Source organism: Xiphophorus couchianus, chromosome 11 (assembly GCF_001444195.1).
Source record: "Xiphophorus couchianus chromosome 11, X_couchianus-1.0, whole genome shotgun sequence".
NCBI lineage: Eukaryota > Metazoa > Chordata > Actinopteri > Cyprinodontiformes > Poeciliidae > Xiphophorus > Xiphophorus couchianus.
Window position 1 is genome coordinate 7,870,439 of NC_040238.1, and position 16,011 is coordinate 7,886,449.

The 16,011-nt window shown below is 47.8% G+C and overlaps 1 protein-coding gene across 1 annotated transcript; it reads right to left on the reverse strand.

Annotated features, from left to right (window-relative positions):
• Window positions 1–523: 523 nt before the first annotated feature.
• Window positions 524–15,745, reverse strand: smg8 (SMG8 nonsense mediated mRNA decay factor). The gene is made up of 6 exons (XM_028030945.1): window positions 15,076–15,745; window positions 6,529–7,429; window positions 6,249–6,394; window positions 5,503–5,824; window positions 1,477–2,030; window positions 524–1,240 (listed from the first exon to the last, which is right to left on the reverse strand). Exons 1-6 carry the CDS (start codon window positions 15,694–15,696, stop codon window positions 1,031–1,033), a joined length of 2,754 nt encoding a protein of 917 aa, XP_027886746.1. The 5' UTR covers window positions 15,697–15,745; the 3' UTR covers window positions 524–1,030.
• Window positions 15,746–16,011: the final 266 nt, after the last annotated feature.

Genomic DNA, 16,011 nt, shown 5'->3' on the forward strand with positions numbered 1-16,011 from the left:
TACATTAATGCTTCATACACACTGCAGTACTGCAAATATACAGTATATGACTCCCAAAACACAGTAAACTTTAAATTGTGCTTTAATACAATTTAAATACTATTAAAATACACTAAGCACAAAATTAGTTGTTCCAAAATGTCCCACTTTAAGTTAACTAAAGTGAACTTGGACTATACTCATAATTAGTCTGACTCAAAGTATGCTCAAATTTAACAGTATATTTATTTTTCACCAGGAATGTAATTCTCCCCATCAGTCTTCAAGCTGCTACCAGCAACAAGTTGATTGTTTTTGAAGATATTCTGTAGATATTTTTCACTATTGCTGTTTTTGGTTGTTTCTCTGTTTGTGCTCATCTGGAAGGAAATCAATCTGCTTGGTTTCCGCAGCAACTGCTTGTCATTTGAAACTTTGGACCGAGTTAAAAACAAAGTGGGGCCATCTAGTGGACAGAACGTGCAATTAAGAAATGAGAACTTCGAAATGAGGGATTTCATAAACCATTAAAAAAATCAGACTCTGATAATTAAATGTTATTTATTTACAAAAATGAGAACATAAATCAAAAACCAAACTAAACATTTTTAACTGATGAATCTGCATGATACACATGTTGCATTTCAGTTCTGAAACCTATGAAGCCAACAGGAATCCCTGATTGAACAAAAAACATGCACAGCACCCCCTACTGGAAATTACATTTCCCATTTTCAAATTCTCCAGAAAACTTAATTGTTAAAGTTAGAAAAGATATTAAATGTACATAAATCTGGTTTCCTTCAACAACTTACAAACAGTCAAAAACCTCAACAATCAAACTCTGATTTTCGGAGCTCATCAGCTTTGCTTTAGAAATCACTGCAGCATAAAGAGACGCACTAAAGGCCATTTGGTCATGATAGCTCGCATTAGCACGTAAATGATGATGCTTCCATTCTTCAGAAATGAATCTGTGTGCATCTTAAAATCCCAGACTGGATTCTGGCGCCTGGTTGGCCGTGCCGACAGCGCCGCGGGTCACTGAGGGTCACTGCGGCGGGTTGGCCGTGCTGGCCCGCAGGACGCCTCGCAGCACCTTGTAGTTACTCAGCGGCTGGTTCTCTTTGGGGGGGAAGCAGGGCCCGCGCTCGGTGGCGTAGGAATACGGAAAGCGCAGAACCCAGAAGCCGTCGTTCGGCAGCGTCACCTCCGTCTGCTCGGGGTGGAAGATTGGGCAGGGAGGAGCGCCGGGCTGCACCTGCAAACAGAAAAACACTGAGAGCAAAGCAGCAGAAGAACTAAAACCATCACAATTCAATTCAGACTGAACCACCAGAACCATCGGATCATGAGACAGAGGTTGGTTTTAGGAAAGGGTTGGAGTCAGAGAGCCGACATTTATATCATTTGTATAATCAGCAGCTAAAGACACAACTCTTTCAATAACGGCTTCATCATGAATGTCCGTGCCCCTCCTGGCTTGCCGTAGTTTACCTGGGGGTTCAGGGTAATCTCCAGCGGTGCGTCGGGCACCACGACGAAAAGCCGAGCCAGCTGAGCGAAGTGCGGCTTCAGGCCGCGGCCCTGGGCGGGCGACGGGACATAGAGTGGCATGTCGGCGTTCAGCACCCTGCTGGCTGGATCTTTGGCGCCGCCCGGCCCCAGCGCCTTTACGATTTTGTCGGGCCCGCTGCTGATGAAGCGCCGGCCCCGACCGTCTTCATACTCGAACCCCACGAAGGCCCTCGCCGCGTCGTCCCTCCGACGGCTCCGGCCTGGCCCGGCGCCGCCGCGCTTCCCCACCGGGTTCTTGTTGGGCGCCGGCCAGGAAGCCGTCCCTCCGTCTAGAGGCTCCGCGGGGCCGGCGTCCTCCTCCGAGCGGGAGCGGATCACCAAGTCCCATGGCAGCAGGAAGGAGGAGCCCGGCAGGAAGCCCGGCTGCTCCAGACCAGTGTGGCAGTTGTAGGACTTTGCTGGTCCCAGTTTGAGCAGAGACCAACTGGAGAACTTTGGGAGGAGACCTTTGGGACAGGCGGAGTGCGTCATTCCTGGAGACAGACAAAAACAGCAATGTGAACACCATATTCCACTTTTTCTGCTTTGTTCATTGGATTTGGCCAAATATATAACTGCAAAACATTTTGTTTAATAAGATATATTCATATAAATTTGTGCAAAACCAATCATTTTATATACAGCGCCTTGTGAAAGTATTCAGGCCCCTTGAACTTTTCAACCTTTTGCCGTTTTTCAGGCTTCAAACATAAAGATCTAAATTCTGGCCCGTTCTTCCTTGCAGAACATTTGGAGCTCAGTGAGGATGGATGGATGGAGAGCTTGTGAACAGCAGCTTTCAGCTCTTTCCACAGATTCTCCATTGGATTCAGGTCTGGACTTTGACTAGGTCATTCTAACACCTGGATACGTTTATTTGTGAACCATTCTATCGTAGGTTTTGCTTTCTGTTTGGGATCTTTGTCTTGTTGGAAGGTAAATCTCCGTCCCAGTCTCAGGTCTTTAAAAACTCCAACAGGTTTTCTTCCAGAACGGTTCTGTATTCGGTTCCATCCAGCTTCCCTGCCCTGCTGAAGAACAGCAGGCCCAAACCATGATGCTGCCACCACCATGTTTGACACTGGGGATGATGTGTTCAGGGTGATGAGTTGTTGCTTTTATGGAAACATATCTGACCAGAGCAACTTCTTCCATGTTGCTGTGTCTCCCAGGTGGCTGGTGTCAAACTTTAAACCAGACTTTTATGGTTCTCTTTGAGAAATGTCTTTCTTCTTGCCACTCTTCCATAAAGGCCAGATTTGTCCAGTTTACCACTGACTGTTGTCCTATGGGGGCTGCACAGTGGCGCAGTTGGTAGCACTGTTGCCTTGCAGCAAGAAGGTCCTGGGTTCGATTCCCGGCCGGGGTCTTTCTGCATGGAGTTTGCATGTTCTCCCTGTGCATGCGTGGGTTTTCTCCGGGTACTCCGGCTTCCTCCCACAGTCCAAAACATGACTGTTAGGTTAATTGGTCTATCTAAATTCTCCCTAGGTGTGTGTGTTGTGTGTGAATGGTTGTTTGTCCTGTATGTCTCTGTGTTGCCCTGCGACAGACTGGCGACCTGTCTAGGGTGTACCCCGCCTCTCGCCTGGAACGTAGCTGGAGATGGGCACCAGCAACCCTCCCGACCCCATTAGGGACAAGGGTGAACAGACAATGGATGGATGGATGGATGGATGGATGTTGTCCTATGGACAGACTCTCCCACCTCAGCTGTAGATCTCTGTAGATCCAGAGTGATCCAGAGTGATCAAGGGCCTCTTGGCTGCATCTCTGATCTTCTCCTTGTTCCAGATAAAAGTTTAGAGGACGGCCGGGTCTTGGTGGATTTGATCTGATACTCTTTCCGTTTCAATATGATCGCCTGCTCACTGCTGCTTGAGGTGTTTAAAGCTTGGGAAATCTTTTTCTTTCCAAATCCAGCTTTAAACTTCCCCAACAGTTTCGGAGCTGCTGGTGTTCCTTGGTCTTCATGATGAGAGACCATCACAGAGCAGCTGCATTTATACTTTATTATAAAGAGGTGATTCTATTTACCATCATCAGTCACTTAGGACAACGTTGGATCATCCAGAGATCCAAACTGAACTTCTGCAGTGAGTTTGCTGCACTGACAGTAAAGGGGTAAATAAAATGGCACGTCCCACTTCGCAGGTTTTTATTTGTTAAAAAAAGTTCGCTCCGCCTCCCGATTGTTGTTGATTCTTCACAAAATAATAAAAGTTTTAGATCTTTATGTTTGAAGCCTGAAAAGCAGCAAAAGGTTGAAAAGTTCAAGGGGGCCGAATACTTTCACAAGGCGCTGTACATAAACCAATTTCCTTCCTTCCGTCTATCAGATGTTGGACTTCATTCATTCTGTCTCTGAGCTCCACCAGGTCCAGGAACCGGTTTCAGGACTGACCAGAACCCCTGAGTGTAAATTACCTTGAGAAATATGAGATTTGTTTTTATAAAAACAGGCTTTAATGCCGAAAAACGAGCAAATTTTACAAGCCATACATGTCATCCAAATGGATCAGAACCAGAGTTACATTCACCATCCAGCACCGGCCCACTGAGCTCAGCTGATGGACAGAACCAGGTGAGGCAAAAACTGGAGAGTTTAGCTTTTTATTCCTCTCTGCAGTCTGTTCCTCCCTAAAGGCCAGTTAATCAGGTTCAGTCTAATCAGTTTTATGTGTGACTGCCAGCAGTCACACATAAACATGGTTATGTAAGATGCAGCGTCTGTGTGTAAGCAGATAAAAGAGGCTAAAAGAGATGGAAGAAAAGACAGAATCTACAACACAGATATTTCCATGGAAGAGTCACTGCTTTCATGTTGCTAGCTGCTAGCTATAAAAACCATTTTAATGCAACTCAGAGGCTCTGAACTTTTTGCTGTGACTCAAGTTTTGTTTTATTTGGAAAGACGTCGGTGTTTCAGAGTTCTTTTCCCCCAATCACTGGCTGACATTGATGATTAGGTTTATGATCATATTGGACTGCTGCGAATGCAGGAGTCAGATTATTACATTTATGTTGGAACATCATAAACTCAAGCTATGAACGATCAACTGGTTACAGGTAAATTCAGTTAAACCCACCTGCTGCCCTGACGGGTTCTGTGTTAACGATGTAAAACACTTTGAACTGACCGGTTGCTGAAATGTGCTACACAGATCAACTTGACTGACGTGCAGCTGCAGCAGCAGAAACAGCAGCAACTGCAGAAACAGCAGCAGAAACTGCAGCAGCAGCAGCTGAAGAAATAGCAGCAACTGCAGCAGAAACAGCAGCAGCAGCAGAAACAGCAGCAGAAACAGCAGCAGCTGCAGAAACAGCAGCAGCTGCAGAAACAGCAGCAACTGCAGAAACAGCAGCAACTGCAGAAACAGCAGCAACTGCAGAAACAGCAGCAGAAACAGCAGCAACTGCAGAAACAGCAACTGCAGCAGAAACAGCAGCAGCAGCAGAAACAGCAGCAGCAGCAGCAGCAGAAACTGCAGCAGCAGCAGCTGAAGAAACAGCAGCAACTGCAGCAGAAACAGCAGCAACTGCAGAAACAGCAGCAACTGCAGCAGAAACAGCAGCAACTGCAGAAACAGCAGCAGAAACAGCAGCAGCAGCAGAAACTGCAGCAGCAGCAGCTGAAGAAATAGCAGCAACTGCAGCAGAAACAGCAGCAGCAGCAGAAACAGCAGCAACTGCAGAAACTGCAGCAGCAGCAGCTGAAGAAATAGCAGCAACTGCAGCAGAAACAGCAGCAACTGCAGCAGAAACAGCAGCAACTGCAGCAGAAACAGCAGCCGCAGTTCTCTGACTTTATGGGATGAACAGAAACTCGCAGAGGGACACAAAGCGAAGGTCGACAGGCGGTGGTCATTTAAGTGACGTCATCATTTGATTTTGTGATATTAGTTTTTTCACCGCAGTAAAAAAAAAAACTCGCCGGTGTTCCCCTAAGCGACTCGGCTGCCCTACCTGGCAGGTACTCCACGGTGGACGGCTGGCGGTCCACGAGGCTCGGCCTCTTGGGCTGGACCGGGCCGTCGGCCGGATCTGCGTCCGCGTACGCCCCCAGGCTGTCGGTGGACTGGCCCAGGCTGAGCGCCAGGCTGAGGCTGGCGTCGCCGGGCGTGTGGCTGTGAGCCGCGCTCGGCTCCTTCGGCCGCTCCCCGTCGGCCGACGTCTCTGGCGGCGGCCGCTGGGCCCGGTCTGAGGCCGGCGCCGGGTCCGGAGTGCTGGGCTGGAAGACCGGGAAGTCGATCCGCTCCAGCTTCCCGCAACATTTCTCCTCCAGGATCTGAGCGCGACAGAAGAGACAAACTAAATCTGCTTTCCTCCAGGTGGAAACAAAACGAGCCAACGGGAAAATACCGAATCAGCTGAATGGTGAGACGGGCTGATACCGGTCCAATAGTTTCAGAATAATAAGGAAAATACCTTATTGTTAAAATATCACAGAGAGTTAATTGATGGAAGGAAGGAAGGAAAGATGGATTTGTAAACTGGAAAACCTTTTCTGTTAGGGGAATGTTTCCATAAACATGAATTGTTCAAAAAGATGATTATTTTATTTCTATGATTTCAATTCAAAATCAAGTTCAATCTCACAGAAAACAAAGAAATATTCTCTAAACAGGAAACAGACTCCACTTCCTGTCCGGTCTGTCTGCAGCATAGATATTTAGAAATAGATTGAACTGGTCTGCAGCGTAGATCCTGACCTGGTAGAAGTCGTGGTTGGCAGCCTGGGTGTCAAACGGATCGTCTCGAGGCGCCTGCTTCCTGCCGCAGTTACAGGCACTGGTGGAGCGCCCCCTGCTGTTGTGGTTCATGATGGGCGGGTTGTGGTCCAGGTCCGGCTTCTCACCTGCAGAAATTACATTCATTTGGGAGGCAAACTGCTGATAGAATTATGATTGTCAACTATTAGGTTAAAATGAATTCCAATGGAAGAACTATGTTCACGTGAACTGTCTTCATCAACGGAGCGGAGCGTCTGACCTGGCTGAGGCAGTAGGTGGAACTTGTGCACACAGTGTTGGTCCGTCAGGCTGCGCTCCTCACACAGCTGGTGGCCGTTGCTCCAGAACTTGTAGCAGTCTTCGTGAAGCTGCACCGCATAGCGTTGGAAGGCCACACCTCGCGCGTGCTGGCTGTACACCCGCAGCGCCTGCGCCAGCTGGTTCTTGTGGACCGTGGTGGTGTAGTTGTGAGGGAGGTTGGACTGATAGGCGCTGTGGGCCAGAGGCAGAGCTTTCTGACACCGGTTTTCTGAGAACTTGGTGTCGGCGTCCAGAAAACCATCCAAGACCTTCACCTGGCTTTGCACCTTGGTGGCCAGCTCGGCCAGCTCCTCGTCAGTGTTGGTGATCAGGACCTGGTAGAGTCGGGAAGCCAACTGGACCCACTTGGTGAAGGTCGGCAGCTCAAAGTGGGAAGGTTGGGGGTTGCGGCCGACGCTGTCGTCGAAGCCCTTCTTGGTCAGAACCAGCTCGACGTGCTGCCAGAGGAATTCCTTCAGGCTGCAGTCCACCAGCTGGCCTCCCATCGGGCCGCCGGACTCCCTGCTGCTGCTGGGCTGCCGAGCTGACCTACGCATCTGCTGGTACCTCCTCGGCCCGGTGAGGACCGGGGCGGGGTCTTGATCCGACAAGACGCAGTTGGACCGGAGCTGGCCGAGCAAAGCGCCCACCGGGTCCTGATCTGCTGCCGGGATCACGTAGACGAAGGCCTGGTTGGCGGGCACCGTGAACAGACAGTTGCTGCTTTGGTTGGTGAGGACTCGGCTTTTACGGAAGATCCGGTAGATCTGGTCCTCCAGAGCGTGCTGCAGACGCCTCCTCGGGGAATGCTTCTTGGGCTTTTCAGGGTTTCCTCCAGAGTCCGAGCTGTTCCCAGGGACCTTTGGAACAGCAAAGAGAAGAGAAGAAGTTACTCTGTGAGCGGCAGTCTGGCCACCGGGAGCTCTGGGGCTTTTCCTGCTGGCCTAGCCACTGAGGGGCGGGGCTAAAGGTTGGGGTCATCTTGCACTTAAAGCTGCAGAATTTAACTTTTGTAGAAATATAGTTTTTACATATTTTGTTGAAACTGTCGCTATATTAGTTTGCTATGAGGTAATCTATGAAAAAAAAAATCAAGCTCCTCTGTCTTCCCCCTGAGATAACTAGAAACAACCAATCAGCAGGGAGCTGTCAATCACAATCTTGTGTGGCGCTGCTCATCCCAGTTTTCCCTTCCCTATCCGCTATGTTGCAGCTAGCATACAGTTAGGGCCAGAAATATTTGGACAGTAACACAATTTTCGCGAGTTGGGCTCTGCATGCCACCGCATTGAATTTGAAATGAAACCTCTACAACAGAATTCAAGGGCAGATTGTAACGTTTAATTTAAAGGGTTGAACAAAAATATCTGATAGAAAATGTAGGAATTGTACACATTTCTTTACAAACACTCCACATTTTAGGAGCTCAAAAGTAATTGGACAAATAAACAGAACCCAAACAAAATAGGTTTTTTTCAATATTTTGTTGCGAATCCTTTGGAGGCAATCACTGCCTTAAGTCTGGAACCCATGGACATCACCAAACGCTGGGTTTCCTCCTTCTTAATGCTTTGCCAGGCCTTTACAGCCGCAGCCTTCAGGTCTTGCTTGTTTGTGGGTCTTTCCGTCTGAAGTCTGGATTTGAGCAAGTGAAATGCATGCTCAATTGGGTTAAGATCTGGTGATTGACTTGGCCATTGCAGAATGTTCCACTTTTTTGCACTCATGAACTCCTGGGTAGCTTTGGCTGTATGCTTGGGGTCATTGTCCATCTGTACTGTGAAGCGCCGTCCGATCAACTTTGCAGCATTTGGCTGAATCTGGGCTGAAAGTATATCCCGGTACACTTCAGAATTCATCCGGCTACTCTTGTCTGCTGTTATGTCATCAATAAACACAAGTGACCCAGTGCCATTGAAAGCCATGCATGCCCTTGCCATCACGTTGCCTCCACCATGTTTTACAGAGGATGTGATGTGCTTTGGATCATGTGCCGTTCCCTTTCTTCTCCAAACTTTTTTCTTCCCATCATTCTGGTACAGGTTGATCTTTGTCTCATCTGTCCATAGAATACTTTTCCAGAACTGGGCTGGCTTCTTGAGGTGTTTTTCGGCAAATTTAACTCTGGCCTGTCTATTTTTGGAATTGATGAATGGTTTGCATCTAGATGTGAACCCTTTGTATTTACTTTCATGGAGTCTTCTCTTTACTGTTGACTTAGAGACAGATACACCTACTTCCCTGACAGTGTTCTGGACTTCAGTTGATGTTGTGAACGGGTTCTTCTTCACCAAAGAAAGTATGCGGCGATCATCCACCACCGTTGTCTTCCGTGGACGCCCAGGCCTTTTTGAGTTCCCAAGCTCACCAGTGAATTCCTTTTTTCTCAGAATGTACCCGACTGTTGATTTTGCTACTCCAAGCATGTCTGCTATCTCTCTGATGGATTTTTTCTTTTTTTTCAGCCTCAGGATGTTCTGCTTCACCTCAATTGAGAGTTCCTTTGACCGCATGTTGTCTGGTCACAGCAACAGCTTCCAAATGCAAAACCACACACCTGGAATCAACCCCAGACCTTTTAACTACATAATTGATTACAGGTTAACGAGGGAGACGCCTTCTGAGTTAATTGCAGCCCTTAGAGTCCATTGTCCAATTACTTTTGGTCCCTTGAAAAAGAGGAGGCTATGCATTACAGAGCTATGATTCCTAAACCCTTTCTCCGATTTGGATGTGGAAACTCTCATATTGCAGCTGGGAGTGTGCACTTTCAGCCCATATTATATATATAATTGTATTTCTGAACATGTTTTTGTAAACAGCTAAAATAACAAAACTTGTGTCACTGTCCAAATATTTCTGGCCCTAACTGTAGCCACCAATGATGGTGAATGGCGGATAAACGGTTTTCATGTAATGGTAAGTTCTGTCTCCACCATTAGCACATTTAGCCGCAGATACACCATGTTCCAAATTATTATGCAAATTGGATTTAAGTGTCATAAAGATAAAGTTTTTTGTTGTGCTATTAAATTTATAGATGCTATTGTGTGTCAGGGCTCTTTGAATCACTATAATTAATTTCAGAGAACTGGTTGAGTAGTTTGTCTGGTCAATTAAAGGAAACCTACTTCAGAAGGATGTTCCACATTATTAAACAGGCCACAGGTTTCAAGCAACATGGAAAGAGAAAGAATCTCTGCTGATGAAAATCATCAGATAGTGTAGTGCCGTATGACAAGATATGAAAACTTCAGATGTTTAACGAAAACTGAAGCGTCATTGTCCTGTGAAGAGATTTGTGGCTGATTCAGAACAAAGATGGTTTTACAGATAAAAACAGAATGAGGAAAGTTTCTGTTAGACACATTCACACATTCATACAGATAGACCAAGATGGCGGCGCGTGAACAACGCGAGGCTCAGCGTCTCTCAAGAATCTGCTCTTTAGTGGGTTTTTTATCTATTCATGACTGGACTTTTTTTTCAGAATTGCACAGCGTTGCTGCGCTACAGCAGACACGAACTTCTGGACCTTTGGAGCTACAATTTTGACTCTATGATCGCCGATCTCCGACTCATCCCAGAGATCTCCAGAACACCGGAGGCTGCTCACTTCTCCCGGCCGGGTGGAAGGGTACGCAGGCCGCGACGAGAACGTAAACAAAGGCGGGGTAAGCGTGGAGGGGTGCGAGCTAGGCTAAAGCTAACACCACATCGGCTCCCTTTACCCAGCATTTTCCTCGCCAATGTCCATTCTCTGGCTAATAAAATGGACGAGTTACGACTATCCATCACGAGTGACAGACGGATTATGGACTCAAATGTCATGTTTTTCACCGAAACATGGCTAAACAGCTGCCCGGATAATGCTATCCAGCTAAGTGGACGCCACACACACCGAGCCGACAGGACAGCAGATGCTTCCGGCAAGACCAGAGGCGGAGGTTTGTGCATTTATATTAACAAAGCTTGGTGCACAGATTCTGCTACTACCGAGAGTCACTGCTCACAGAATGTGGAGTTTTTAATGGTCAAATGCAGACCTGATTACCTCCCAAGGGAATTCACCTCGATCATCCTCACTGCCGTGTACATCTCCCCGGATGCTAATGCCAAGCTAGCCATGAAAGAACTCTATGCGGCTATTAGCAAACACCAAACCAAATACCCCGAGGCTGCTTTTATTGTTGCAGGTGATTTCAATCACTCCAACTTGAAGACGGTTCTTCCCAGATTCCACCAACATGTCTCCTGCCACACTAGAGGAGACAAGACCCTGGACCACGTCTACTCCAATCTGGCTGGAGCCTACAATGTGACACCCCTCCCCAACATCGGACAATCAGACCATCTCTCCCTGTTCCTCACACCTCGGTACTTACCACTCATCCAACGTGTGAAACCTACCGTGAGGACAGTAAAGGTGTGGCCAGAGGGCTCAGACGCTGTGCTCCAGGACCGGTTCAGGAATACAGATTGGACTATTTACCACCATACAGACTTGGATCAGTATGCCTCATCTGTACTGAACCATATTTCCACCACCATAGAACGTGTCACCACCTGCAAACGCATTACCATGTACCCCAACCAGAAACCCTGGATAAACCGAGACGTTCGTCTCCTGCTGAAGGCCCGCAACATCGCCTTCAGGTCAGGGGATGCACAGACTTACAGTGCAGCCAGGGCTGAGCTGAAGAGGGGAATCAAGAAGGCCAAACACCACTACAAAAGGAAGGTGGAGGATCATTTTTCTAACGCCAACCCCCGACGTACGTGGCAAGGCCTTCAGATTATCACAGACTGCAAGAACCCCAATACCACCCCCGCTTCTACTGATGTCTCCTTCCTCAACGAACTTAACAACTTCTATGCTCGTTTTGAGAGAGGGAATACCACAACTGCAACCAAAGCAGCTACCACCCCAGGCCAACAGCCACTGACTTTCCTCCCCACTGACGTAGGAGCGGCTCTGAGCAGGATTAAATCCCACAAGGCTGCGGGTCCTGATGGCATACCTGGACGTGTCCTCAGAACGTGCTCTGGGGAGCTGGCAGGAGTGCTGACGGACATCTTCAACCTGTCCCTGGCCCGCGCTGTGGTACCGACCTGCTTCAAGTCTACCTCCATCGTCCCAATCCCCAAGAATCCCAACCCAACCAGACTCAGTGACTACCGCCCGGTAGCCCTTACCCCCATCATTACCAAGTGCTTGGAGCGGCTGGTCTTAGCACACCTCAGATCCTGTCTCCCCCCCACACTAGACCCCCACCAATTTGCATACAGGCAGAACAGGAGCACAGAGGATGCAGTCTCTATAGCGCTGCACTCTGTCCTTTCTCACCTGGACAGTAAGAACACTTACGCCAGACTGCTGTTCTTAGATTTTAGTTCAGCATTCAACACTGTCATCCCATCACAACTCATTACCAAACTCACAGACCTCGGCATCAGTCCACTCATGTGTAACTGGTTGCTCGACTTCCTGACCAGTCGACCTCAACATGTGCGGCTGGACAACCACTTCTTATCCACCATCATCATAAACACGGGAGTACCACAAGGCTGTGTGATGAGTCCCTTCCTCTACTCCCTCTTCACCTACGACTGCAGACCTGTCCATGGCTCTACGCCATCATCAAGTTTGCAGACGACACCACGGTGATCGGCCTCATCAGAGATAATGACGAGGCCGCTTACAGGGAGGAGGTAGACCGTCTGGCTGAGTGGTGCGACAAAAACAACCTGCAGCTTAACACCGAGAAGACCAAGGAGCTTATCGTGCACTTCAGGAGGAACGCTGACCCACATCCACCCATCCACATTAAGGGGACAGTGGTGGAGCGTGTGGACACCTTTAAGTTCCTGGGAGTCCACATCTCCGAGGACCTGACTTGGACGACCAGCTGCTCCAAACTCATTAAGAAGGCGCATCAGTGCCTCATCTTCATGAGGACCCTGAGGAAGAACCACCTGTCCTCAGAGATCCTCACGAACTTCTACCGCTGCACCATTGAGAGCATCCTCACCAACTGTATTACAGCTTGGTACGGGAACTGCTCTGTCTCCGACCGGCAGGCGCTGCAGAGGGTGGTGAAAACTGCCCAGTATATCGCCGGGGCACCGATCCCTGCCATCAAGGACATCTACAGGAAGCCGTGTTTGAAAAGGGCCGGGAAAATCACAAAGGACTCCACTCACCCAGCACACACACTCTTTTCCCTCCTACCCTCTGGGAGGCGCTACAGAAGCCTATGGACCAGAACCACCAGGCACCGGAACAGCTTCTTTCCCACAGCTGTCACGCTTTTGAACGCCTCCTGACATAAAACATAAACTATAAGGACTGTACTCCCCTATCCTCTCATACAACAATAACACATGGACTATCCTCACACACACACACATCACGGACTGTTTTCTTCACACACACATACAACCTGTACATTTTATCTGCCATTATTTATCTATAATCCATTCCCTAACATTCTTGTATAATCTGTGCATATAGCTCCCATATTTATATTTATACACAATATCTATATCTCTTGCTATAACCCCTTATAGTCCATACATACATAGTCTTGTACATCTATTTATATCTCGTAGAGCACTTCTGGATAGATGCAAACTACATCTCGTTGCTTGTACTTGTGACAGTGCAATGACAATAAAGTTGAATTCTATTCTATTCTATTCATCAGATTAAGAGAGCAGCTGTTAAAATGTCCTTACAAAGCAGCAAACAGTTATTAGAAGCTGCTGGAGCCTCTGGAACCTCAAGGTGGAGGATCCTCCAGAGGCTTGTGGTGCAGGAACCTACTATTGGGCCCCTAACCAGAGCTCACAACCAGAACCGGTCCCAGTGGGCCCAGCCGTACATGAAGATTAATTTTCAAACAGACTTGTTCACTGATGACTGCTGTGCAACCCTGGATGGTCCAGATGGATGCAGTAGTGGATCGGTGGTGGACGGCCACCACGTCCCGACAGGGCTGTGACATCAGCAAGGAGGTGGTGGAGTCATGCTGTGGGCCAAATCATGGGGAGAGAGAGAAAGAGAGAGAGAGCTGGTCGGCCCTGATGGTGTGAAAATGACCTCAGCAAAGTATCTGGACTTTCTGACTGATCATTTTCTGTCATGGTTCTAAAAGAAGAGCTGAACCTTCAGTAGCAAAATCATCTTCATCATGACAATCCACCATCTGATGCTGCCAGGAAAACCACTGTGTCATTGGCTGCTATGGGCATAAAGGGGAGAAACTCATGGTGTGGTCACCATGACCTCTGACCTCTACCCTACTGAGAACCTTTGGAGTTTCCTCCAGCAGAAGATCTGAATCCAGTTCATATCAACCAGCAGCTCTGGGAAGATTTTCTGACATCCTGCAGAGAAATTCAGCAGAAACTTTCCACAAACTCACAAGTTCAATGGATCCAGAATTGTGCTGTGATACCAGAGAAGGTCCAAAGTTAACATGGAACTGGGTCTGTTAAGATGGTTCTGATTGAAATAGATTTGATTTTAGTACATGTGAACACTTAATGCTGCATATTCACAGAATGACCTTTTAATGTTCTTTATAATACATAAAATGTTTGGAAAATCTGCTGTGCATAATAATTTGGAACATTTTGAGTTTTTTATTTTTGAAAGAATCCTGTTGTCCTGGGGATCTTTGTTCAGTAAAATTAGATTTATACTGTAATAGTTCATGACTTGAAACTTATACTGACCATCATTTGCATTGACTATTTAGGAAAACCTGAGAAAATATCACTTGCATAATAATTTGGAAGATGGTGCACATGAAGTTGACTGACAGCGCTAAGCCCCGCCTCCTGGGGCTGGTTGGTTGTTTTTGGTTCATTTCTTCATAGCAGTTAAGGGAGGAGGTCGATCTGCTCACAGATTTTCTGTCTCATAAACTGTCATAACACGACGACAGTTTGAACAAATGTGGAAAAAACGTTTTTTTAATTTAAATAAAAGCTACAAATTGCAACTTTAACAAAAACAATCCATGCAGCACAGGGAGACACCAGGTGAGCAGGTCGTTCCATTGAAAAGCCTGCAGGGATTCGCCTGCTCTGTTGTCGATCAGAACTCCTGCATATGGACGAGAACATGAGCTGAAGTTTCCCCAACAGGGAGGCTGTTATAAATATTCATATTAACTTGTTTCTGATCCATGAATGTCCAGAAAATATATTTTCTGACACTGGATGGATGGATGAATAATGAACCAACTGATGGAAGGATGACTGGTTTGAGCGCCAAAGAGAGAGAATACTAAATAATGGGTGGAATAAAAATAGAATTTGTTGATTCTCTGGCCTGAAAATCCTTCAACTTTGGGCTTCTCCTGCGTAAGAAAATCTTTTTCTACCTTTAGAGAAACTCAAGACCAAACCCTTTTAGGAAATGAAACCCGTCGGAAGGAAAATGGCTGAAGCTTCAACATGAAACCAGAACTGAAGCAGCAGAAGCTGCAGCTCAGACCTTCAGAGTCGCATTCATCTGGAAGACGAACAGCAGCCGCGGAGGACACGGCCTGCAGTTCAGCTTCCACTCTTTGGACACCGCGCAGTCTTTGATGGCAGCCCGGATCAGGGGCAGGACCTTCTGCCGCAGGGCGTCCAGGGCCCGGAACAGCCGGTCGTAGGTCACATCGAAGGTCTGGCTGGGGTGGACCAGCAGCAGGACGTGGCACACGGAGAACATGTAGAGCAGGTGCAGGCAGTGCTGGCGGTCCAGGCCTTTCCACAAGTCGTGGGCGTCGACGTGGCTGATCCCGGCGCTCAGGGACCGGCAGGCCCGCAGCAGCTGCCGGCTGTCGCAGACGGAGGACAGCAGCAGGTACAGGACCCGGTTCTCCTGGTCGTAGAGAGCCTGGACGTGGCTGTCCGATGAGTCGCCCTCCTCCGACCCGAACAGAGAGAAGATGTGTTTGTCCGCCAGCGTGTTGAGGAGCGCCTCCTTCAGAGCCCCGGTCTGTGTGCTGCTCTTTCCGAACACACCGACCACACACAGCCCGTCCTCCCGGCGAGAAGCGTCCTCTTGCGGCTCCGCCCGAAGCAGAACCCCGAGGTCCACCGGCGGAGCCATGTTCGCCTCCTTCATGACGGAGAACCGGGGAATGAAAACAGAAACGGAACGGTTTCCCTGCACACTTCCGGTTCCATTCACTATAACGTCCGGGTAGGTACCACACTTTGATTTATTTAAATTAACGACTCCGTTTTGTAAAAATGTCGCTCAAGATGTAATTAAACCTATAAATAAAGCAAATTTTAACTACATGTGGAAGGATAAAACACACTAAGACCTATTTCTTTTAATCAAAGAACAGGATTCAACTAATTGTTACACCTCTAAGACACTGAAATAAAGGGGATTTTTCTGATATAAACAGTTCAAGACAGTCTAAGTTTATCC

Excerpts from the sequence above, each read along its gene's own strand:
- smg8 (XM_028030945.1), bottom strand. The coding sequence starts at position 15,696 with ATGAAGGAGGCGAACATGGCTCCGCCGGTGGACCTCGGGGTTCTGCTT. Across the intron at positions 7,430-15,075 it reads AGATGAATGCGACTCTGAAG|GTCCCTGGGAACAGCTCGGA; the intron begins GTCTGAGCTGCA and ends GCTGTTCCAAAG. Across the intron at positions 6,395-6,528 it reads CCACCTACTGCCTCAGCCAG|GTGAGAAGCCGGACCTGGAC; the intron begins GTCAGACGCTCC and ends TAATTTCTGCAG.